The following is a 27,125-nucleotide window of genomic DNA, read 5'->3' as shown; positions in this document are numbered from 1 at the left end:
AGGGATTTTTTTTTAAATATACATGTTGCTACATATTTATGTCAGAGAAGGCAAAGTCAAAAAAATATGTCTTGCAATTGAAACAGAAAGTGGAGAGGTCTATGATGGTCCTTAGTTCTTGTGGGAGTTCCACAGTCTCGGACCAGCCTCTGAGAAGTTCTCTTGCACAGACTAACTTTATTTTCTTATTGTAGAGCGTTCCATTGTGCCAGAGAAGCGAAGTTATTGACCACTGTTTTCAACCCAGAGGTTTAGGTTGTCTTTCAGCTATCCTAAACCCAGTCCATGGAGTGTCTTGAAGATAATGACTGAGACCTTGAACTTAAATTGATATTCTATGGGAAGCCAGCACAGAGAGTAAAGGACAGGTTTGATGTGCTCACGGCAGCCTGTATTACTGAGAGGATGTGCTACTGAGTTCTATACCATTTGGAGTTTCCTAAATTCTGAAAGCCTAGATATATCACATTGCTGTAATTCAGCTGAGAAGTGACAAAGGCATGAATAACTGAGACCATGTCATCATCCAATAGGATAGGATGGAGTCTCTTTGCCAATGGGAGATGACAGAAAGCTTTATTTGTACAGGCTGTAATGTGAGAGCTTATTACGAGTAAGGAATCCAGAAGTGCTCATAATCTACAGACTGACTTGACCAACTGTGGGTGTGTACCCTCAAGGAGACTGCACCATGGATTCAAACCCCTCAAAATGCTTTCCTCTGCCTAACCTTTGTCTTGCTTGGGTTCAGCTTCAGCTAGCTTTTCTTCATGCATGAGCTGATCTTGCCCAAGCAGGGGGCCATCTTGGTGGTAGTGGTCTGGTCATATGTGGTGAAGGTAGAATTATGTGTCATTTGCACCTTGCTGGCGTTTGAGTCCAAGTTGTCTGACCAGTTCAGCTAGTGTAGTTGTTTGTAGATGTTGAAAAAGACTGGAGAGAGAATTGATCCTCATGGGACTCTATAAGTGAGGGGTCTAATAGTGGAAATGCAGTTTCCCATTATTACTCATTAGGTGCATCCCTCCAGGAAGGACTTAAATCATTTTAGCTCATTACCCTGGACTCCTGCCATGTCTGTCAGGCAAGACAGAAGTATTGCAGAGTCAACAGTGTTAAATGCTACAGAGAAGTCCAGGAGGAGAAGACTAGCTCTCTGCCCTCCCTCTAGGAACACCAGGAGATCATCCATCAGTGCCACTGAAGTGGTTTCAGTCCCATGTCCTTGCCTGAATCCTGATTGTGCTAGGTATAGATTGTTAGCTTCAGTTAAATTAGCTTGTAGTTGGCCTTTGGCTAGCTTCTCTGCAAGCTTGCTCAGCAATGGGAGGTTTGACACTGGGTGTTAGTTGGCTAGAACCAATATATTCTGGCTGGGTTTCTTCAGTGTTAGTCAGACTATTGTGTGTTTGAAGGAGGATGGGAAGATTCTTTCTCTGAATGAGACATGATTTATTTTAATCAGGAGTGGCACCTGTGGTTCATGTTCATCTTTCACTAGCCAGGACAGGCATGGGTCAGATTCACAAGTCTTCGGTCAAGACGCCTTTAGGGTTCCAGAATTATTTGATGAGTGGTTGCACTGAACCCTAAGAATGTAGGTGGGCTGTCAGTTGGTGGCTATTAGTGGAGCGGATCTAAGCTGCTTGAGAAGGCTTGCTGAACGTGTGTGATCTTTTCGGCGAAGCAGGATGACAGTTCTTCACAGTACTTGGTGCTCTGTTCTGATGCAGGTTGTAGGCACTCAGGATTGATGAAGTACATTATCACCCTGGATAGCTCCTTGAGCAGGATTTGGCAGCTTCAGTGGAGGCTGATAGGATTGTTCTCTTGGCCTGTAATACAGCCTCTGCATAGGCTTTGAGAATTCATTATGTTTGAGCCTGGAAATCTACATCAGGTGTTCTCTCAATTTAAACTCCTCCACTTACATATACAAACAGTCTTGTCACATGTGCTCCACTTTACTTGGTAATAAAAGCACTGACTATGATGGACATAGGTTAGTAGTATGGATGTATGTCCATAATATCCACAGTGTTTTGTATGTGAGCAAGAGAAAAACAGAAGGAGATAGAGAAACGTTCACATAGATTTATATCAAAGGTGTGTTTGTATGTTCAATTCACCTTGGCCCTTGGATCTAATTACTCTCAAACTGGCCCACGGCTAGTAATGGTGTCTTCTTGTCATGTTTTATTAGTAAATCCTACAAAAAATGATACTGCTGATGGCAGTATACTATATCTACCTGATAGTTATATATAATTCAGAATCTAAATGCTCACTTTTTTTCATCGTTCACAAGTTACCCTTAGGAGATTGGTATCATTTCATTCTTTGAGACGCTGAACAGAAACCTGTTCCTACTAATCCAGAATATTCATTTAATACTGCAGACAAAGATGGATGAATCAGGCTTTCATTGAAGGGTCTAACAATTTTATCTGACACAGATACTTAACTGAAATATTTTTGATGCCATTACAGATACAGTATGCCTAGAAATTGCACTAGTTTATTTAGTTTTTATGGAATCGTTTGGGATTTTTAAAACATTTTTGGTTAAATTAATGCAAAATTTTTTTTTTTTAAAAAGAACAATAACATTTTCTTCCCTAAAAGTTTCTTAGGGCCACATTTTGCCACTTTCATGGTGAGTATTACTTTACTTTGTGAGGGGCAAATGGTTAAGGATGGACCCTTGAATGTTTATTGTCTGACTGCTTAAACAGAGATAGAGGGCAAACAGCACTTTAATTCAGTCCTTCTTTTTGATATGTTCAGTAGGTTCACATTTCCTTATACTAGTGGTTCTCATACTGTGCTTTGTGGACTGATTACTTGCAGGTCATATGGTGTTACATCTCCTCCTGCTCCCAGCTGTTTCCACAGAATCAAGGTTCTTCTTTGTAAGGAAGGGGTTGTAAACCTATTGAAGCATCTGAATACAAAGAGGAGGATCCAATCTATGTGGCCCCACTTGGAGCCACTTCTACATAAAAGGAGAAAAAGGAGAGGAAATAGGAGTAATCCTCAGAAACAAGAGACCAATGATTAAACAGAGAGTTTCCAGCTGGATAGATGACTAATGACATCTGACACCACATTTGTCTTGCATATAAGTAAGAATAAGAGCCATAAGATCTGAGGTCTCTTCCTAGTTCTGCCATGTGGCTTTGGGCAAGTCACATAACCTTTGTGTGCCTCAGTTTTCTGATCAGCAAATGAGAAAAATAATATTCGAATACTAATAATACAGGACTGTTGTGAGGCTTGATTCATTAATTTTTATGAAACACTGCGCTAGATCCTCAGCTGCAGTAAATTGGCCCAAGTCCATTGACATTAATGAGAATCTGGCCCTTTGAGATCTTCAACAGTAGAAGTGTAAAGTATTATTAAAAAGTAGGCAATGAGTTATAAAACTATTCAGTCTCCTTTCACAGTTAGGTAGCACTTAAGCACTCAATGCTTTATAAACATAATGGGTATTGCTGCCAAGGTCTTTCTACAGCCACTATCAGATCACAATTCAACCAGCAGGCTAGGGATATAAATCCATACAAAATAAATACAGAGGTTTGCAGACCACAAGATTAGCTACTTTGGTACATTAGCTCTTATGTCCCACATCATATAAGTAGCAGAGATCGTTTGCAGAGCAGGATTTCCTGTGTAGATTGATGCTTTTCTTACCTGCAGGGCTAGTGAATTGAGAAAGCCCTGGGAAAATGGCACTAACACAGGTTCTCATATGTCAAAAGCTTACAGATTCTCACATATGGTACTGTTGTTTGTGGTTCATTCTGTACTTGTGGTTGTTTCCAGACTATTACAGGAAGAAAGCCTCTCTGGTGAAAAGCTACCATTGTATGACTAGACCACAAAGAACGTTTTGGGGCTGATTTTTATGGGGATTGACTTGAATGTGAAGTACTCTTATGCATTTCGTACAGAACCAGGTTAATAACTTAAACCACAAAAAAACAAAAAACAAAAAAAACCCCAAAAACCTATATTCACATAATGTTAATAGTCCAAGCTAAACTGACAATGTAAGTGAAATCAAGTGAGGGATTAAATTTAATTTTAAATTCACCTTATCAAAACATTTCTGTGAACTGTACAAGTATTTAACTTTTTTTTGAAGAGAATATCATTTACTTGACAGTGTAATGGTTCCTTTATAATCGTTCCTCTTAATGTTTTTTGTATCTGTGGCCAAGTGATATAAAGAGAATTCCTCCCAATGGAAGTTTTGTTTCCTGTAGTAGGCTGAATATATGATTATTTCCTCAAAAATAAATCCAAACTACTTTATGATAAGTACATGAAAGTTTGTGAAATAAAACATGTCATGATCATTGAAATATAAGAAAATATGTACTTTATCTTTTGAAGTAGGATAGGGACTGAATGGCTAGGCAGCAGTTCTGCAGAAAAAGACGTAGGAGTTACAGTGGACGAGAACCTGGATATGAGTCAACAGTGTGCCCTTGTTGCCAAGAAGGCTAATGGCATTTTGGGCTGTATAAAGTAGGAGCATTGCCAGCAGATCGAGGGACGTGATCATTCCCCTCTATTCAACATTAGTGAGGCCTCATCTGAAGTACTGTGTCCAGTTTTGGTCCCCACACTTTGGGTCCACACAAGAAGGATGTGGAAAAATTGGAAAGAGTCCAGCGGAGGGCAATAAAAATGATTAGAGGGCTGGAGCACATGACTTATGAGGAGAGGCTGAGGGAACTGGGATTGTTTAGTCTGCAGAAGAGAAGAATGAGGGTGGGGGATTTGATAGCTGCTTTCAGCTACCTGAAAGGGGGTTCCAAAGAGGATGGATCTAGACTGTTCTCAGTGGTACCAGATGACAGAACAAGGAGCAATGGTCTCAAGTTGCAGTGGGGGAGGTTTAAGTTGGATATTAGGAAAAACTTTTTCACTAGGAGGGTGGTGAAGCACTGGAATGGGTTACCTAGGGAGGTTGTGGAATCTCCTTCCTTAGAGGTTTTTAAGGTCAGGCTTGACAAAGCCCTAGCTGGGATGATTTAGTTTGGGATTGATCCTGCTTTGAGCAGGGGGTTGGACTAGATGACCTCCTAAGGTCCCTGATATTCTATGATTAGTGTCTACTCTTTGCACAAATAAAACATTTTTGCTAGACTTGCAATTTATTATATAAATACATTTGACACTTTAAAAAAAATGTGTATGACAAGCCTCCTTTTTTAAATTGGTTATCCATCAGCCCAAAGGCAAACAGCTTTAGGAACTATTTTTAAATAAGTATTTAAAACTTATGGTCTATCTTTTCAAAGGCAGACACTAAATCTATATCTGCAATTCGTCATGGCAAAATTTTGGCATTCTATTTGTGTGTATATGCAATTACAAAAAAGAGCGCATTTAACGCCCATTATTTTATATTGTATTGTATGCTGAATAATACGATACATTGCTTAATGTTACAATAATCATGATCGCACAATGTAACTCATACAAAGACACTATTGTACCTTCAATCAACAACTGCTAGGCAGATATGCTGAAACATCTATGTTACCACTGTTCATCTTGTCTTTCCCCCCAGTTTATCTATTTTATACATCAGCTGTTATGTTGCAATATATAGAGATTGTAAGCTCTTTGGGGCAAGGACTAACTTTTTATTATATGTGTATACAGTACCTCACACAAGGGGGCTCTGATCTGCAACTGGGGTCTCCAGATGCTACAATAATTCAAATAAAAAACAAAAAACAATAAAACACAAAAGGAGGCACTGTTTAGGGGAGAAGGAAATCTTAATTTTGAATGTCTTGAATTTTGTACAATTAAAGTCTCAGCTTTAAAACATAATCCTCAATATTAATTTTTTTTTTAAATACAGTCATTCCTGTAGAGACAATTGGAACAAAGGGAAATAATATTAATAAAGTAACAAAAAGCAGGAGAGAATGCAGCCAGAATTGCAGAAAGAGGTTCTATCTACAATGGAGTAGCAGCAATAGTGTAGTGTGGAAAAGGAACACACATTTTATGGTCTGTTTCCTCAAAAGTGTCACATTCAAATACAGCATAGCATCAACCTTGTTTTGTTTAAGAGATCTGATAAGTATACAGCACATGGTGTTGCTGTATTAATTTAAATCACAGGGAATGAACTGGCAGGATTAGGACTAAAAGGTCTCCTACGCAACATTGCAGAGCATTAGTGCTAGGCAAGATGTCAAGTAATGTATACAAAACCAAAGATTTTGTTTTTTAAATCAGATACCCCCCCCCATCTGTGCATGTGCAGCTATGTGTTTACTTAGATGGGAGCAGTGAAGGGCTTTTAAATAGTAGACAATAGAAGTAGAGTGAATACCAATTGCAGATTTTCCAGTAGGTGAGTGCTGACTGCATCAGCCCACTGACAGGCTGGTAGGGAAAGGCCTAGAGAAGCGAAGCAGAAGAATTGGCTATGTCAAGTAACTCCTCCTAATTGGCTAATGTTAAGACTGCCAAACCTGAGTTCGCAAGACAAGCCAAAATAATCCATGAGATTTTTTCCAACCCAAAATGTATATAAATTCTTGTTCTAGGGCATGAATTCCTGTGCCAAAGTAAACAACATGGCACCATTGTAACAAGTGCCATGCCCTGTAAAAATCAGGATGCTCACAGGAAAATATCTCACGGTGGGGAAGATGAATGCTCCGCTCCTTGAGTGCCTGTCAGAAAGCACTGCTTCAGACCTGGCCAAGTCACCCTCTCAAACTCAGAAGTAACAAATCCTCCTCAAGCAGCTCTCTTGCTTTTGGATGGGTTTAAGATTCAAGCAACCAGCCCCATGTTAAGCTTTGCTACCACACTGCTGTCAGGATCAGAAGAGGTCCTGTCAGCTAAGTTGTGTCCGTACCTCTTTCTAATCCTGGAGTGTAGTTCACCACCTGACTCCAATTTTTTGGTGCTATATCTTTTTCTTCCAGTCCCATTTCTTGAGCTAGCACACTACCCTTGAGGAGCTTTGTTCCATATTATGTAGGGTTACCATATTTTGTGCCTCCAAATGGAGGACACTCCACGGCCCACGGCCCCGCCCCCAGCCCCGCCCAACCCCGTCCCCTCCCCAAAGTCTCCGCCCCCTCCCCAGCTTCCCGCGAATATTTGATTCGCGGGAAGCCTGAAGCAGGTAAGGGGGATGTGGGGGGAGGAGGCGCGGCCCAGGCTGGCCCCCCGGCGTTTCCAGCCTGGGTCGGCTCAGGCCCTGGGGTGCCGGCCCCGGCCGACCACCCCCGGCCCGCCCAGCACTGCCGGCCCCCGGCGGCCCGGCGCACCCCCCGGCTCCCGGCTCCCCGCGGGCCCAGCTGACCCGGCTCCCCGCCGGCCCGGCTGACCCGGCTCCCCGCCGGCCCGGCTCCCCGCCGGCCCGGCTGACCCGGCTCCCCGCCGGCCCGGCTGACCCGGCTCCCCGCCGGCCCGGCTCCCCGCCGGCCCGGCTGACCTCCCAATTTTCCCGGACATGCCCGGCTTTTGGGGATTTCCCCCCGGACGGGGATTTGAGCCCCCAAAAGCCGGACATGTCCGGGAAAATCCGGACGTATGGTAACCCTAATATTATGACAAAGCAGAGTGGTGCTTGAGCCTCCCTGCACCCCTTAGAAGAGTTGCAGCAACTTCCTAAAGCACGCAGCTTTTGACTGAAGCCTCCCACCCAAAGGGCTGCCCCAATCTCACCCTATTAATGTATCTGACCTGAAAAAGGATACTTTTCTATTTGTACCTGATCCATTGCCTCACCTGAAGATCAGAGTGACTCCTGCAGGTATCCTGAACTAGGGAGACTGCAGCTTTGTGGAGGATGTGTGTTTTTTCTTTCTTACATTCATTTCGTAACCTCTAAACATTACAAAAAAAAAAAAAAAACCCAAAACCCAAACCCCCAAACAATTAAAACTAAAGTGTAAAAGAATTTAAGTCTTGAAAAAGAATTGCTTGCCAATTGTGAGTCAAATTCCCCAGAGTTGCTTACAGACAGCTTCTTTCCTCTGAACTCCCACTTACGTTGTTTGTATTAAATGAGGGCACAATAATGTTTAGGCTGAGCTATTCAAAGGATCTGAAAGGAAATAGATGTCCCACTCTTTTAAGTACCTTTGAAAACCCCAGCCTAGTGGTTAAGTGTCAGTGTAAACTCATCATACCAAATCTTATTTGCAAGTTGCAAATGCAGCCTAGCTTTTATCAATACTTTGCCTTTCAATTCAAATTCACCTTGACCTTGGGGCCAAAACTTACCTAAGAATTACAAATAGGAGTCTCATGTCAATTCTTGATAAATCTGACCTAATCCAAGCCAATTTCAAAAATATTGTGCTATATTATGCTAACCTTCAATATTCCGCAGTTTAATAGCCTGGCTGCTCCATTCTTTCTCCAGGGATAAATAAGAGGGTAAATAGACTGACTGAGTGGTCCATTTAAATGAAACTTTACTTTGAAGTAGAGTGAATGGTGCCTATGAATCAGTAAATGAGCAATTCTCAAAAAGCATTAAAAAAGTCACTTCTTTGCGACTTTCTTAAAATAGTAGATGTGTCTAACTGTCTAACTTGGAAGTCTCAAGGGTAGAATATCGATTCTTATGGACTTCACCTAAGGTATTTGTTGCAGCTTTAACAATAAGAATTCTCAATACTTTAATACTTTTAGAAATTAAATCTTAATTATTGATGAATCTAAAAAATCAAAAAAGCAAAACAAAAAAAGATAGAGGCTTGGCTTTGAACACCACATTAACTATAAGCCAGATAAAATAGAAGCCAGCATCAAACTATTAAAACTTATAGTATATCTGCACAGTATCATAGCTCAAACATATTAGATAACGAAGGGGAGACTGCTTTGATCTGTGACAAATCAATATTTCTTGAGAGACATAGTTCATCAGCAAATTGCTCTTTAATCATTTTTTGTTAATCATTTCAAAAGCAGGTTGTAGTACTTACTGGATTGAGAACAACTGTGAAAAACAACTCCCCTCCCTGGATACTCTTGTCTAGTTCTTTTGGACCCCCAGGATACTCCTTATAGAAAATTGTATGAGTGAATAGACCACAGGTTTGCCTAGGAAGGACCTAAGTAAAAACAGGATGATAAAGAAAAATGTCTCAAAACAAAATGACTTTCATTCCTTTTGTAAAATAATAAATTTAATACAAATGAACTTTTGTAACTTTACCATTTACTTTCTGTCATTAAACTGTTATGTAGATTTAGCATTGCACCTTTAATTGAAGTCAATAGTTAGACTGACAATTAATCTAAGGCCTGGGTAAGCTAACATACTGACATATCGGTATATAATGCATTTTTGAACAAACAAACAAAAGAGTGACTTTTATATTATAGTGAAACCACAAGTCATTTTTTCCCAGTAATTCATGAATTTTTATTTGAAACGCAGTGACTATTGTTGAAAAGCCAGATGTAATTTAGAGTCTGCAAAAAAAAACCCCAAAACACCTCTTTATGTACTTGATGTCTAATCTAACTGTATTTTAAGGCTGTCACCAAAACTTTTTTAGTTCATAAGGTGAGATCATAATCTGAAAAGTGATTTTATAAAAATAGCGTGGTGTGTTCTGTATTTGATTGTCATACAAATCTGTGCAGTTTCCACTTAAAAGTAGGCTTTCTTTTGTGCCAGCCCTGCAAACTCAGTGCAGAATTTGAAAGTCAAATTGGTTCTTTCTTGCTCATGCATCATTGACAATAATGATTCTGTATTCAATGTAGTTATTTTTGTTGATGATGCATAAGTTACAATAGAATCCAGCTCACTTTCTCTCAGCTGTGCCAGCTCTGCAAGACTAATGGTAGTAAAAAGTAGTACAAACTTATTTTTTTAATGACTAAAATAAGCATGTATGACTCTAAACATACACAGGGAACAGCTCCTTTGAGTACGGTGCTGCTATTTCATGCATTTGCTTTTTACAATAGAACCACCTTTGAAATGTTTCCTTGTATCCCCAACTTGGAAAATGGATGGGTTTCATATATATAATGTTTTTTCCAGAAAATTTACATCTTAAGGCTGAACATCTAAGGACCAGATTTTTAAATACGTTTAAAAATATAGGCCTAAATCTCAAATGACAGTGATTATCAACAGCAGTTTGGCAAAGTCGGTGTTTGCTGGAATAAAGGCTCAGACTTTTTAAACCTGACACCTACTATGGAAATTCCTTATTCGGAAGAAATTATGCTTGTATATGAATCATTCTTTTCTGTGGTAATTTTTTTCAACATTCTATAGAATTTTATATTCTATAATGACCATAGACCAGGGGTGGGCAAATTTTTTGGCCTGAGGGCCATATCTAGGCATAGAAATTGTATGGCAGGTCATGAATGCTCACAATATTGGGCTTGGGGTGTGGGAGGGAGTGAGGGCTCTGATTGGGGGTGCGGGCTCTGGGGTGGGGCCAGAAGTGAGTTCAGGGTGCAGGAGGGGGTTCTGGGCTGGGGAGTGGGATGTGGGGTGTGTGTGTGGGGGGGTGTGACAGCTTCAGCTGGGGGTGCGGGCTCTGGGGTGGGGCTGGGGCTGAGGAGTTTGGGGTGTAGGAGGTTGCTCTGGGCTGGGACTGAGGGGTTCAGAGGGTGGGAGAGGGATCAGGGCTGGGGCAAGGGCACGGGGAGAGGCTCAGGGGTGCAGGCTCCAGGCAGCGATTACCTCAAGTGGCTCTCAGAAGCAGCAGTATGTCCCTTCTCTGGCTCCTACATGGAGGTGTGGCCAGGCAGTTCTCCGCAGGCACCACTCCTGCAGCTCCCATTGGCTGTGGTTCCCGGCCAAGGGGAGCTGCGGGGGCAGCACTTGGAGCGGGGGCAGCATGTGGAGCGGAGCCCCCTGGCTGCCCCTACGCATAGGAGCTGGAAGGGGGCCATGTCGCTGTTTCCGGGAGCTGCGTGGAACGCCCCCCGCCCCTGCTCCTGGCTGAAGCAAAGCCCAGACCCCGCTCCGCGGCAGGAGCTTGAGGGCTGGATTAAAATGGCTGGTGGGCCGGATCAGGCCCATGGGCTGTAGTTTGCCCACCCCTGCTATAGACCATAAATCATAATTACAATTATGAAATATATGGAATTAATTTATTTGTTATAATCCTACAAATGCTTTTTAAATTCCTCTGGTTTCCCTGATGAAACACCAGTGCAATTGGTACAAAGGTACAGAGTTAAGTTGAGCAGGAGGGGAAATGCTTCTGGTAAATCTTATATAATGTCTTTATTATGGCATGTGTTCATCACCATCAGCCTGCAGATGCAGAAAATTAATGCATTTGCTCTGAAGAACAGAAAGCCTGAGATTTCTGAGACAGGTGGTCTTATGCTGATTATTCTTGGTAAATTGATTTTTGGCCCTGCTATCCTGTTTCTCAAAGCTTATGTTAAATCTTATTCAATATGTGCCTTCAAAATGATATGTTTTTACCAAAATTTATGAACAGAGTTATTTGGAGAGTTCTCAGAATCAATCAACCCTATTCAGATGCTTTACGCCCCCTGAGGGTATCTACAAACCTATTATTTTACTTACAACTAATGCTTTCCTGAGACTAAGCTTTAATGTGGTGTGATTTTTTATTTTTAATAACTGCAGATCATTTTAACAGGCTTCTCCCAAACCTAGATTCACACATTACATTTTGGAGTATTAATTTGTCAGAATAATGCTATTCACGGTAACTCTTTAGGACAATACCATAATTACTGTATAAGCTAAATGGAAGTATTAGCTGGAGCTAATGCACCAGGCATACTCCTCTAAATGCACTCAAAACAGCCCAAAGTATGATGTGGTACAAATATTAGTGATCTCTCTCACATACGGAAAGATGCAAAAATTACCCTAAAGTATTTTTTAAAAAGTTGTTTTAAAACATTTCACTGACAATAATGCACAGGGTTTCGCAAATGCTGAACAGCCAGGAAATACCCTATGCCTTAATTATTATTGCCTAAATGACCTACATGGTGTTAACAGAGAATTTTGTGTCAGTAATGAAAAGTCACAGTCAGGAAAGTAGTGCAGTCCATGTCTGTCAATATGAATTATAGGGAGTACAATGGGAGAATTGGGTGATTTGGACTAGAGTTGCCTCCAGGGAATAATTCCACAGCTTGAGAGGATGCTTTCTTCCCTCCAGCCCTCTGGGGATCTGCCCAGCATCAAAGCTGTGCTACTTGGGCCAAGAGCTTAGCTAGGTTTGAGCCATAGTAAGAGGCACACTGGCAGAACGTGTGGGAAGGATGTAAGGTGAGGGACATTTCATACATTGAAGCAGCACTTTACTGTTTAAAGATGAAAGGCCAGATTCTCAATTGGTGTATGTTGGCATAACTCCTTTGCAGTCAGTGGAGCTATGCATTTACAACCAGCTGAAAATCTCACCAATAACGCTCACCAAAGTATTAGTGGTCAGATTTCCAGCTGGTTGTAAATTACTTTGTTACTGGCTTAAAAATCTGAAGGAAAATGTCAGTGTATCAAAAGCAGTAACAGATAGGCCCCAATGTCAGAAGCTATGCTGCTTTCATCAGCAGTACGGTGAATGCCAGCAAGAGGTTTAGACATGCTGATTTTAATTAGCAGGTTAATGTCAACTATACCTTACAATTTCTACATAGCCATATGTGCTTCTCACAATGTGAACTTTCAGGATGCTGTGCTTTTACACTTTTTTTGTTTTGTTTTTTAAAATGAATCATGAAAAGCTGAAGCAGTAAGTTTGAATATAAAAATCATAAAAGCAGCTCACCATGATATTTTTGTGGATGAAGCCCCGTCTGTACCGTGCAGGTTTTAGATGTGGATACTCTTCTGTGCTGGTGATTTTGATATTCCAGACCTTTTTCCAGGCCTCATAAAGCTGAACATGTACAGGGTAAACCCCGGAGTGGTGTGGAGCTACCGCATAGCCCATGTCAGTTGGAATGCCATGTTCCTGAAAAATATCAGAAAAAGTGACTGATCTAGAAAATTAAAGTAATTTAATGCTTGTGTAGCTTGCAAACACCTTTTTTGGGAGACAGCATAGATGGGTCTAAAATGCAGTCAGGGATGATCTGAAGACGCATGCTGGTACAAAAGGGAAGCAGTTAGATACGCAAAGGTTTGAATACACAAACCTATAATGAAGTTTTAGGAATAAGAAGAGAAGAATGATAGAAATGTAAGAAAAATTCTGTTGTGTTCTTATACCAATACCTCAAAAAGGGGGGCATATCTTTTTTTGAGAAAAAATTTCCCATATTCTGCCGTTAAAAAGTCCCCAACTACAAAATATGTGATCCCACTCACTGTGAGCCTTTAAATTGCTCATTCTCAGGCAATACTCTTGCTGACTTCAATAAGTTTTACCTGTGTAGGGCTGAGGGCCAGAGCCTATTGCCACTCTGCTGATAAAATTCACTCTCCGTGCAGAGGACCATTACAAGATCTTATACCACTTAAGTCCCAAGTGCGTAGTCCCTAAGGAAAAGTTGTAAGATCAGATGTTCTCCTAGTATTCTGTCCTTGCTGTGTCAGCTGAGCAGGAGCAGAACAGCTGGTGCCGTGAATACACCATTCTTAAACAGTTAACAATACACAAATTCAGGATTCGTCTGTCTACCTCTTTAAAATAACAAACATAAAAGGTGACTGCTTAGTCATAGCGCTTAAGACCAGGGCACGTGCAAGGATGTTTCGCACCCTAGGCGAAACTTCCACCTTGCGCCCTCCCGCCTCCCCGAGCCCTGCGGCAGCTCCCCACCCCTGCCCGACCCAGGGAGCCGTGCGGCAGCTCCCCACCCCAGCTCACCTCTGCTCCGCCCCCTCCCCGAGCCCTGTGGCAGCTCCCCATACCCCCCTCCGCCCTGAGGCGCCTCCCCCACGGCAGCTCCCCACCTCCCCCAGCCCTGAGGCGCCTCCCCCGTGGCAGCTCCCCCCCCAACCCGGGGAGCCGTGCGGCAGCTCCACACCCCAGCTCACCTCTGCTCCACCTCCTCTGCTGTCGCTGCTCCACTTCTCCCACCTCCCAGGGTTGCGGCGCCAATCAGCTGTTTGGCACCGCAAGCCTGGGAGGGAGAGAAGCAAAGCGGGGCGGCGTGCTCAGGGGAGGAGGTGGAGCAGAGGTGAGCTGGGGCAGGGAGTTCCCCTGTGTGCCGCCCCCCCCCCCTACTTGCTGCGGCCCTCCCTGCGCCCTCCCACCCCAGCTCCCTCCGCCTAAATGCTGATGATGACTGGGGCGGCCGAAGATCTGGCCGCTGCGGTCGCCGCTGAAGAAAATGCCGCCCCCCAAATGCTAGCGCCCTAGGCGACCGCCTAGGTCGCCTAATAGGTTGCACCGGCCCTGCTTAAGACAGAGTACTGACTTGGCTCTAAACTAGTACTGAGGCACTCCTCTCCTGTCCTAGACTCACTCAGCACTACCCTCATGCTCTGTTGATCAGCACAGTATAATCTTTGTCTAAGATGTTTTGTGCAGAATCCTCTTACCGCATATTTGGGAAAAAATGATATAGCTTTCCATCTCTATTTTTTTCAGATTTCCCATTGAAGATTTGATTGTCTTAAAATTTGACCAATGGTCACAGTTACTACCAACTAGTACTCCCTTTTGTAGTCAACTTCATGTACTGCTACTCAGCTTCTTATCTAGATATGTATCTGCTGGCATGTAAATGACCCTAAGTGAGTTTCTTGCTGATTTTAATAATCTTGCCTGGTTCACTTTAAAACCTTAAATGCATAGCCACGGCCCTAATCATATTTCCTCAAGATTCCTGTTGTTCTTTAGCTATGCCTTAAAATGAGGACTCCTCTGTAATTATAAATCTCTTTCTCTTATTTTACTGAATTCAATTATGAATCTCACTTGGTTATTTCTACTATAATTTACTAAATTCTGTGTTAAAGCTAAATTCCTAAATTATTCTGGGTGAACCTAGTGACTTCTGAAACTACAACTTGTATGTAAAGAAAACAAACAATCTTAATGTGATACACGAGCCAAGAGAATGGAGAATTTCCCCTGATTTATTACTACTTTTTGGATTTTTACTCAGATTTACTGGGATCATATCCACCATATACACTTATACAGCACAGGGAGGGAAACTAGATTGATAACATTTAAAACATCACACAATCAGACACCAATGGGAGAAAAGCATCTTTTTAATACTTTAGAATTTATATTGAATAGCTTTGTCAACTGCATAACAAAAGCATAACCTCACTTTTTCTACCACAGCACTTATCAGCTTATATTGCGATGCTGTCATTCTTCTTGCTTGCGTGTAAAAAAAAAAAAAATTTTTTTTTTCTTTTGTAGTTAATTAAATACTTGTAGAAACGGACATAAAGTAGAACCTCAGAGTTATGAACACTTTGGGAATGGAGGTTGTTTGTAACTCTGAAATGGTCGTAACTCTGAACAAAACATTATGGTTGTTCTTTCAAAAGCTTGCAACTGAACATAGACTTAATAAACCTTTGAAAATTTACTATGCTGAAGAGACATGCTGCTTTTTTTTAGTAGTTTACATTTAACACAGTACTGTACTGTATTTGTTTTTTGTTTTGTTATTGTTGTTGTCTTTTTTGTCTCAGCTGCTGCCTGATAGTGTACTTCCTGTTCCAAATGAGGTGTGTGGTTGACTGATCAGTCCATAACTCTGGTATTCGTAACTCTGAGGTTCTACTGTACCGACATCCCTGAAAAATGAAACCATCTCTTTATCTCCAAAACAGATTCAGAATGGGCAGCAGCAAAGTACACTTCCTTTCACTGCTTTGCCAAGTTGCTCGAACCTTGATGAACTCTTGTGGTGAAAGGGTAATTCATTTTCCATAATCATCAAACTCTGGCCTCTCTCTTGAGACTGCCAACAAGGCTGCCAAATGGCATAGAGATTTTTGTGGACACTTGCCCACAAGTTGGGCCTAGACCACTAACTCGTTCACATAGCCTACAAATAGCCATATAAGAGTAACTACTTTTTGGTCATGACTGACTTGGGGTGGATTCTAATTTGTGATCAAGAGATCAACAGCTTACTACTCCCCTGAGGCATCCAGTCTCCAAACAATGGGAACCTGCAGCTGCCTTTACCCTGCAGAACTCCTGGAAGGGATGTGGTATCAACATTTATGCTTTCTTTTCCTCTAGGTATGAAACCTCCTTAGGCACAAGTGCCCTCAGAAGTGTGGAGGATACAAATTGTGCTCCACGTATCCATTCATATGTACACACACACACGTTTGTATGACATTTGCCCCAAGTTCAGGACAGTCAAGACTTAGTCCTAGACCACTGACAAGTTTTCTACAAATGAAGTGTCACAGCTATAAAATCTATTTGATCATGATGCAGAAAGGCTAGAAAAGGAGTTTCATCCCATTGGGAAGACAATGTTGTCAGTGTAATACACAGTATTTCCTTCTAGTCCTGGAAGAATCTGAAAAAACAGACATTAAAGTTGTAATGTTTGTAGGTAAAGACAAGCTATTTTCCCTCATTTTAGGGGGTTAGGGCCCCTTCTGGTACAGCTGGACTTCTAAAAAACATACTTGGTTTATTAGGTAGAGGATTTTTTTCAAATCCCAATAATTTTTGTAAAAATCTAAAACATTTGTAAAATAGTTGTTTTTAATTCATAGCAAACACAGAATGCGTGATAGCGTGGTATGGCATAAGATTTTATTATCATGCATTTGAGATAGCCTGCATAATTCACTTTGAGTTTCCTCACTTGGTAGTAATGCAGCCATCCAGAAGTTATGCTTGATAAGACCTATATATCACACTGTCAATTATTCCTTATATATATATGCTTGGTTCTCTACTGTGGGTGCACAGTGTGTAATGTACATTCACTTCAATGCTAAGTAGGGCTGAGTAAAAAGAGTATAGGACTTGGCCCATTGATTTGACTACAATCAGTTATTTAGCTTTAAACTACTTAATTCCAGTACAGAAGTTTCAATTCCCCTTTCTCTTATCTTAATCTTTTCTACTTCACTTGAGCATGCACAAGCATCAAAAAGAATAATCTTTATAAAATGTGTAAGAGACTGTATTCTCTAATGTCCTATTTAATCTTCTTCATTCAACTTTTATTTAAAGTCTGAATTAAGTGGTTTCTTAATCTTACACCAATATTCACTAATAAATATGTAATTTAATTAAAATCTTTCATACTAATTATGAGCATATCTTTCCCCATGTAATAATGTCTTCTTCAGTATTTTTCAAATATTGTTATTCTTATACTGAGTATTTCATACAGAATTAAGAAATTTTACTGTATTTCATACAGAAGTAAGGGTGGCAATACCATACCATGGGCGGCCAGACAGTGGCGGCTGCTGACGGAGGGCCCAGCTCTGCAGGCAGCAGCACAGAGGTAAAGGGTGGCAATACCATACCAGGCCATCCTTATTTCTGCGCTGCTGCTGGCGGCGGCTCTGCCTTCAGAGCTGGGCTCCCAGCCAGCAGCCACCGCTCTCCAGCTGCCCAGTGCCGCCGCCAGCAGCAGTGCAGAAGTAAGGATAGCAATATCGCAACCCTCCCTACAATAACCTTGCAACCTTCCCCCTCCCCCCCATGCACACACAACTCCCTTTTGGATCAGGATCCCTACAATTACAACACTGTGAAATTTCAGATTTAAATAGCGGAAATCGTGAAATTTACGATTTTTAAAATCCTATGACTGTGAAATTGACTAAAATGGACTGTGAATTTGGTAGGGACCTAAGCATACTGTATCAATTCCAGGCTGGATAAAAATCAATGGATTTTTTTTTTAAATCGGATTCTTTTTATTTAAATTGGATTTTTTTGATAAAATGCTTTTGAGGAAAAAAACCTATCTAAAGATAGGTTTAATTAAGATACATTATATCTTAGCTCAAAGATATTTGATCATGGAATAGGGATTATAAATTCTAATTCTATAATATGAGACAATATATTCATGTAATGTTTAAGAAAAGTTTTGTAAATGAGTTCCAATAGTTCATGGATTAGGAACCCACTCTTATGGGGTTCCAGGGGCTTCTGTATAGATTATTTAGGTCAATCTTTCTATCTACCCAATGGGACTCAGTGCTCAGTCTAGAAGATACCATCAGCGATGCTTAGTTTTGCAGTTCTCAAACTGTGGATTTGTGTTTCCAGAGATAACATGCTTGTTAACAGCAAAAATGTTTTTAAATAAAGAATATATAGATGTGAGGAATAACAGACCTCAACCGTATTGTCCTTCTGCAAATTTGTACACAGAGTCAATCCCTTACCTCTCTCTAAAAGTGAAAAGTTTCAAAAAGTTCAATGAATAGAAGATGGTTGGGGGCAGAATTGATCTGGACAAGGAGAAGAAGTCTGAAGATAAATGTGAGACGGGAGGGGCAGGCAGTAGAAACAACAGTGAAACTAACTGTCTGTCTGTACTGGGCTAGCTTGATTATCACTTCAAAAGTTTTTTTTCTCTTAATTAATTGGCCTCTCAGAGGTGGTAAGACAACTCCCACCTGTTTATGCTCTCTGTATGTGTGTATATATATCTCCTCAATATATGTTCCATTCTATATGCATCCGAAGAAGTGGGCTGTAGTCCACGAAAGCTTATGCTCTAATAAATTTGTTAGTCTCTAAGGTGCCACAAGTCCTCCTGTTCTTCTTTTTGCGGATACAGACTAACACGGCTGCTACTCTGAAACCTTTCATTATGCAAGGCACTGCATTTAGCCGTATGGAGTGGAAATCCATCAACCTCATGAAAAAACTCGTACAGATACAGACAGACATCATCTTCCTTTCCAAATGCAAGCAGATGGACATCATACCAAAAGGACTAAAGGTAAAAAATCCATTACAATCTACATATCACACAGACTATGCTGAGAGACTGTGTCACACACTCTCAAAGAAACTGCGAAATCACCTGATCAGCATCCTATACAGCAAACAGGGAAAGATTAAGAATGAGCTCTCAGAACTGGATACTCTCATAAGAAACCAACCTTCCACACAAACTTCCTCATGGATAGACTTTACAAAAACTAGACAAGCCATTTACAAGACAAACTTTGCCTCTCTACAAAGGAAAAAGGACACTAAACTATCTAAACTGCTACATGCCACAAGCAGCCACAACAGTAGTTCCCTTAACCCACCCAGCAATATTGTTAATCTTTCCAGCTATACTCTTAGCCCAGCAGAAGAGTCTGTCCTATCTCGGGGCCTCTCCTTTTGTCCCTCCAGACCCATGAATATGATACAGTTCTGCGGTGACCTAGAATCCTACTTTCGACGTCTCCGACTCAAAGAATATTTCCAACATACCTCTGAACAGCATACTAACCCACAGAATCCTCCCTACCAGCACTACAAAAAAAAGGATTCTGCGTGGACTCCTCCGGACGGTCGAAACAACAGACTGGATTTCTACATAGAGTGCTTCCGTCGACGTGCAAAGGCTGAAATTGTGGAAAAGCAACATCACTTGCCACATAACCTCAGCCATGCAGAACACAACGCCATCTACAGCCTCAGAAACAACCCTGACATCATAATCAAAAAGGCTGACAAAGGAGGTGCTGTCGTCATCATGAATAAATTGGAATATGACCAGGAGGCTGCTAGACAGCTCTCTAACACCACATTCTACAGGCCATTATCCTCTGATCCCACTGAGGATTACCTAAAGAAACTACACCATCTGCTAAAAAAACTCCCTGACAAAGCACAGGAACAAATCTGTACAGACACATGCCTAGAACCCCGACCAGGGGTATTCTATTTGCTACCCAAGATCCATAAACCTGGATATCCTGGACGCCCCATCATCTCAGGCATTGGCACCCTAACATCAAGCTTGTCTGGTTATGTAGACTCTCTCCTCAGACCCTACGCTACCAGCACTCCCAGCTATCTTCGAGACACCACTGACTTCCTGAGGAAACTACAATCCATCGGTGATCTTCCAGAAAACACCATCCTGGCCACTATGGACGTAGAAGCCCTCTACACCAATATTCCACACAAAGATGGACTACAAGCTATCAGGAACAGTATCCCTGATAATGTCACAGCTAACCTGGTGGCTGAACTTTGTGATTTTGTCCTCACCCACAACTATTTCACATTTGGGGACAATATATACGTTCAAGTCAGCGGCACTGCTATGGGTACCCGCATGGCCCCACAATATGCCAACATTTTTATGGCTGACTTAGAACAACGCTTCCTTAGCTCTCGTCCCCTAACGCCCCTACTCTACTTGCGCTACATTGATGACATCTTCATCATCTGGACCCATGGAAAAGAAGCCCTTGAGGAATTTCACCATGATTTCAATAATTTCCATCCCACCATCAACCTCAGCCTAGATCAATCCACACAAGCGGTCCATTTCCTGGACACTACTGTGCTAATAAGCGATGGTCACATAAATACCACCCTATACCGGAAACCTACTGACCGCTACACTTACCTACATGCCTCCAGCTTCCATCCAGGACACACCACACGATCCATTGTCTACAGCCAAGCTCTAAGATATAACCGCATTTGCTCCAATCCCTCGGATAGAGACAAGCACCTACAAGATCTCTATCAAGCATTCTTAAAACTACAATACCCACCTGCTGAAGTGAAAAAACAGATTGACAGAGCCAGACGAGTACCCAGAAGTCACCTCCTACAAGACAGGCCCAACAAAGAAAATAACAGAACACCACTAGCTGTCACCTTCAGCCCCCAACTAAAACCTCTCCAGCGCATCATCAGAGATCTACAACCTATCCTGAAAGATGATCCTTTACTCTCACAGATCTTGGGAGACAGACCTGTCCTCGCTTACAGACAACCCCCCAACCTAAAGCAAATACTCACCAGAAACCACACATCACTGAACAAAACCACTAACCCAGGAACCTATCCTTGTAACAAACCCCGATGTCAACTCTGTCCACATATCTATTCCAGTGACATCATCATAGGACCTAATCACATCAGCCATACCATCAGGTGCTCGTTCACCTGCACATCTACCAATGTGATATATGCCATCATGTGCCAGCAATGCCCCTCTGCCATGTACATTGGCCAAACCGGACAGTCTCTACGCAAAAGAATTAATGGACACAAATCTGACATCAGGAATCAAAATACTCAAAAACCAGTGGGAGAACACTTTAACCTGTCTGGTCATTCAGTGACAGACCTGCGGGTGGCTATATTACAACAGAAAAACTTCAAAAACAGACTCCAACGAGAAACTGCTGAGCTAGAATTGATATGCAAACTAGACACAATCAACTCCGGCTTGAATAAGGACTGGGAATGGTTGAGCCATTACAAACATTGAATCTATCTCCCCTTGTAAGTATTCTCACACTTGTTATCTAACTGTCTGTCTGTACTGGGCTAGCTTGATTATCACTTCAAAAGTTTTTTTTCTCTTAATTAATTGGCCTCTCAGAGGTGGTAAGACAACTCCCACCTGTTTATGCTCTCTGTATGTGTGTATATATATCTCCTCAATATATGTTCCATTCTATATGCATCCGAAGAAGTGGGCTGTAGTCCACGAAAGCTTATGCTCTAATAAATTTGTTAGTCTCTAAGGTGCCACAAGTCCTCCTGTTCTTCTTTTTGCGGATACAGACTAACACGGCTGCTACTCTGAAACAGTGAAACTGTTTGAGCAGCATATTCCAGAAGTCTTGAGGTCTTTCTGTGTGTAGCCTTCATTGATTTGAGATCTAACATATTATTCTCTCACTAGAAAGGAGAACCTATAATGGCAGCAGGCCATTAAGGAGACCCAGTTTGGGAATATTTTAATGAAGTTCCTCTACCTGTGGGTAAGACAGGGAGGTGTGCAAAATACAAACAGTGCAACAAAGAAATGCAAGGCCTGATTGCCCAAATGAAACAACATCATAAGAAGTGTTCCTTCTCAGGAGAAAGCTTCATTGAAGTTGATGAAAGGAACATGTCTGAAAATGCAGGATCTTCAGCTTGGTAAAAAATTTTATTTCATACTTCTTTTGTAAGGAATTCCTGTCATCCTTCTGGACTATTCTTGAATTCTCATGTTTGAGCAAAAAATATAGTTGTTACTCTATGGTACTATCATTTTAGATGCAGTTGTGATAAAAAATAAATAGCTGAAATAGGCAGATCTTCCTTTTACAATTTCACCTTTATAGTAGTACTGAGTGTCAGTGAATGCAATGAGTAATACTAAATGAGCAGTATGGTAATAATAATTAAATAACTGCATTGACTTATCAGAGGGGTAGCTGTGTTAGTCTGAATCTGTAAAAAGCAACAGAGGGTCCTGTGGCACCTTTGAGACTAACAGAAGTGCTGGGAGCATAAGCTTTCGTGGGTAAGAACCTCACTTCTTCAGATGCAGGTACATCTTTCGTGGGTAAGAACCTCACTTCTTCAGATGCAGGTACCTGCATCTGAAGAAGTGAGGTTCTTACCCACGAAAGCTTATGCTCCCAGCACTTCTGTTAGTCTCAAAGGTGCCACAGGACCCTCTGTTGCTTTTTGCATTGACTTATTTTGTTTAAGAAAATCCATCCTCAACATACAGGATTCTGAAGACTATCCACCTTCAAGATCACCATCATTTTTTATAGTTTCAGAGTTATCTGCCAATGATAGTGTTTCAGTCACATCATGTATGTCACACAGCCACAGTATATCACCTGTAGCAAAAAAATTTTTTTACCATCATCCAGTAAAATCCAGATAAGTTTGTGATAAGAACCAGCAGATTACAAAAAGATGTAATTGATGAAAAAATTGCCCGGTTTGTTTAAGCAACAAACTCTCCTTTCCGTATGATTGAGAACCCACACTTCATTAACATTGTTCAGTCATTAAGACCAGGATACAGTCCACCCAACAGAGCAGATGTTGCAGGCAAATTGCTGGATAAAGTGTATGAAAGAGAAATTGAGCAGAGTGCAAAAGGTCTAGAGGATAAAATTGTTAACCTGAGTCTTGATGGGTGGAACAATGTCCACAATGATCCTGTTGTATGTGTTTGTGTGACAACAGAAGAAGGGAATGTCTTCCTTACAGAAACAATTGATACATCAGGAAATGCACACACAGCAGAATACTGACAAGAAGTACTGTAGCAATAAAAGCTATAACAAACTGTGAAAAAAATTTCAAATGTCTAGTATGCAGCTTGGTCACTGACAATGCTGCAAATGTATCCAAGATGAGAAGAATTATTTAGAAGAGAGACCCAAGCTAATAACATACGGTTGCAGTGCTCATTTGCTGCACCTCCTAACCAAAGTCTTTAGTGTTCCAGAAATAAAGGCTAATGTGTTTGAAATTGCAAAATACTTCCGTAACAACCACTTTGCAGCAGCTGCTCTGAAAAAAAGTGGGAGGAACCAAGCTAACTCTCCCACAAGATGTGTGATGGAATTCAGTAGTGGACTGTTTTGAGCACTATATCAAGAACTGGCCTAATCAGATTACAGTTTATGAACAAAATCGTGAAAAAATAGATGGCATCGTCACAGCCAAAGTTCTGAACATTGGGCTTAAGAGAAATGTTGAAAACATGCTGAGTATCCTGTAGCCTTGAACAAAATGCAGGGAAATAGCTGTTTTATTGCTGACACTGTTGAAATTTGGAAGGAACTGAGTGAGATCTTAAAAAGAGAAATATGCAATGACAGAGTTAAATTACAAGCATTAAAAAAAACAAATGGGACAAATACTATCTACAGCTCATCTTCTTGCAAATATTCTCAATACTCAGTACTAGGGTCAAACCTTAACTGCTGAAGAAAAGGAGTTGGCTATATCATGGACATCCAGCAATCATCCCTCCATAATGCCAACTATAATACACTTCAGAGCTAAGGGTGAAGCATTCAAGAAATATGTTTGCTGATGATGTTTTAAAGAAAGTCACACCAGTGAACTGGTGGAAGTCACTTAAGCACTTGGATTCAGAGACTGCTAAAGTAACAATCTCACTTTTAACAGCAGTAGCTCTTCTGCTGGTGTAGAAAGAATATTTTCTTCCTGTGGACTAATTCATTCCAAATTGAGAAATCGTTTGGGACCTGAAAAAGCAGGAAAGCTTGTTTTTCTTTTCCAGATTATGAACAAACAGGAAAATTAAGGTGAAGATGACTGAGTTAGCTGCAGAAGCCAATATTTTAAGTTTCTCATTTTGACCTGGCTGACATAGTAGATTTAATTTTTTTTTAATATTTCATTTAACTATTCTAGTTAAAAACAATTTTAACAAAAACAAACCGGATTTTAAAAAACTTGAATGTTTTATTAAATTCAATAATTCATATGCTTGCTCTGTTAAAATATTATATGCTTGCTGTTGAAAAAAAACAAACAATCCAGAATACATAACGTTGTTGTTTTAGTTAAATAAAACAATTTAAATGTCTGTCTGGTGATGTTATCCTCCTAATACAGCATGGCAAGAAAATCCTTCAAATATTAATGATTAACCTGTTGAATTGGAGATAGTTCACCTCTCAATGACTTCATAAATATCTGCTTCAATTACCTTTGGTAGATGAAGTAACCAATCATTCATTTTCTGATATAGCTGTACAACTAATCAGAAAAATTTTCAAAATAAATCACTTTAAAAATGTATAGTGTGTACCTTCTAAAAATGAAACCTACATCTATCTCTGAGTTGTGAAGAATATGTTTTAAGGTTATAACAACCAACAAGAGTACACTTTTATGTAGAAATCCATGATTAAATCGAGTCTGCTTGACTAGTGATTTAAGTCAAATCCACCCTTATTCAATTCTCAGTTTCTGAGCAAACTGCTTTCTATTCAGTGGGGGGAAAGCCCCACAACTGCATTTAATTGATGCATCTGTATAAAAACACAGAGTAAAATCTTTTATTTTTTCGTGTCACATTTTTCTTCATTTTCTGAAAATTTCACAACAGGTTGGATTTAAAACAACCTAAGTGAATCTCAATATTTACAATCTGTAAACTACAACTGTCCTTCATATATCTCAATCTGTCTTCCAACTGACTTTGGAAAAAAGAATTGCAAAAATGGATCAGACCAGTGGTCCATCTAGTCCAGTATTCTGTCTCTAATAGTGGCCATACCAGCTACTTCTGAGGAAGATGCAAGAAAATCTGCAGTAAGCACTTAAAGGATAACTGGGATATTCTTGTTAACTCTTATCACATCCTCTCTTATTCACTTCTGCTCTAAAGAAAAGTCTCTATTTTTTCAGACTCTTTCCATGTGCTTCTAATAGTTCTTGTCTGTGAACTCCTCCTATTTCTGCAATATTCTCTTTGAGATGGGGTGACCAGAGCTGAAAACAGTATTCCAGGCAGAGTCTACCAATGATTTATATGATGATATTTTTGCTGGAAACTATATTTTGTTAATTAACTTTTAGTGCAAAGAGTAACTAAAATGTGTCAAGAGTTACACTAGGGATAAATTTGACCCAAAATATGTATTAAAGAAAAAACAATTTTTCACCAACAATAAAACCATCCCTTTTTTGTTTGATGAAGAGCTGGACCAGCAAAATCCCATTTCCTTAGATAGCTGGTAGTTCTCTAAGTTAACACTTAGGGAAAAATATTTAAAATCTAACTACAATTGACAGAAATCCTATATGCAACAGAAGGAGTATGTGTACCTATGCAGAACAAAGCAATGGATCAAATTCTATCCGGTGAAGTTAATGGAGTTTCATTAGAGATATATTTGGTCCATTATGTTTATTTAAAAATAATCACTAGAAAACCAACAAATACATTTACTGAACAGAAACTGCATTATCATAATATTAAAGTTCTAATACAAAACAATAAAGCTAAAGTAATCACACTTGGGGGTAGTCTTGAACACTTGTGCACCTTCAAATACTTTCTTGATGGACTTTGGCCTAAGTGTTGCAAAACAGTTATATATCTGATTTACTTATTTTTATTGTTGTGTGTCAGTCCTTAACATAGTTTTAATATTGTTTTTTTGGGTAAACATACCATATAAACAGAATACAACCTTACTTATACAGCCTTGTTTTGTGAAAATTGGGTGATTTGTACATTCCACTGGTTGTTTGGTTAGTTCTAATCTCGGCTATCAAATCCTTGTCATCTTTGACTGTTAGTGATAGAGCTAGTCAGTGTCACCAGGACACTTGAAAGTCTACTTGTGGCTCATTTTGTGAAAGAATGGGATGTTCTCTGTTACAAATACAAGTTTAAGGAGCTACTTATTTGTCACTTTTGAGAACCTTTAATACAGCTTTCAAATACTACTGTGTGATGTAATACAATCTTTTGTTCATAGGTAGCAGCAATGCTTAGTTGTAAAACCACATGACAATATGCATTTGAAATCCCAGATTCTACATATAATTATTGAATTAAATTCTAAAATACACTACCTGGTTATTCTGAAGTATTAATTGTTTTCTTTTTGTGAAATCATAAATTATAAATCCAGTTACACATTTTCAGATGTCAAGATGAACATTTTTAAAGGGAGAAAAGAAGGTTTTATTGAAAAGAAAAAAAACGGAAAACATATTTTTGTTCTCAGTCATGCAGCCTGTGTGTGTGGGGATGTGCGCACGCATGAGTGTGTATAAATATACTTGTTAATTATGTCTCAAATGCAAAGCTATAAGATAAAATATTTCATAACTTTTGGAAGTATTTAGTTTAATATGACTTGCAACTTAGTTATCTCAAAAGAAATTAGAACAATGGTCTATCACTGGAGTAATTCTTTATGTGTTTTAGTTACTCTTTGCATTAAAAATTAATAATAAATTAATAAGTTTTCCAACTAGTGTTGCCAACGCTCCCAGACTGGCTGGGAATTGATCTCCCGGGGGCTGAAACGAATCTGGGAGATTTTAATAGGCCACTAAAAGTCCAGTCGGTGGCATAGCGGAGCTAAGGCAGGCTCCCTACCTGCCCTGACTCCATGTGGCTCCTGGAAGCAACTGACACATCTCTCTGGATCCTAGGCGCAGGTACAGCCAGAGGATCTCTGCGCGCTGCCC

The 27,125-nt window shown here is 40.4% G+C and overlaps 1 protein-coding gene across 2 annotated transcripts in view; it reads right to left on the bottom strand.

Annotated features, from left to right (window-relative positions):
- LOC101950484 (N-deacetylase and N-sulfotransferase 3) overlaps nucleotides 1–27,125 on the bottom strand; it is a 101,868-nt gene that overhangs the window by 31,082 nt on the left and 43,661 nt on the right. For both annotated transcript variants that reach the window (XM_005290314.5, XM_065596284.1), the window contains exons 5-6: nucleotides 12,807–12,992; nucleotides 8,994–9,122 (exon numbers count right to left, since the gene is read on the bottom strand). In XM_005290314.5, the coding sequence (XP_005290371.2) occupies nucleotides 8,994–9,122; nucleotides 12,807–12,992 (315 nt within the window). The remainder of the gene's footprint in view (nucleotides 1–8,993; nucleotides 9,123–12,806; nucleotides 12,993–27,125) is intronic.

This window comes from Chrysemys picta, chromosome 5, assembly GCF_011386835.1.
Source record: "Chrysemys picta bellii isolate R12L10 chromosome 5, ASM1138683v2, whole genome shotgun sequence".
NCBI lineage: Eukaryota > Metazoa > Chordata > Testudines > Emydidae > Chrysemys > Chrysemys picta.
Note: the sequence above shows the minus strand (reverse complement) of the source record. Positions and strands in the feature narration are given on the sequence as shown.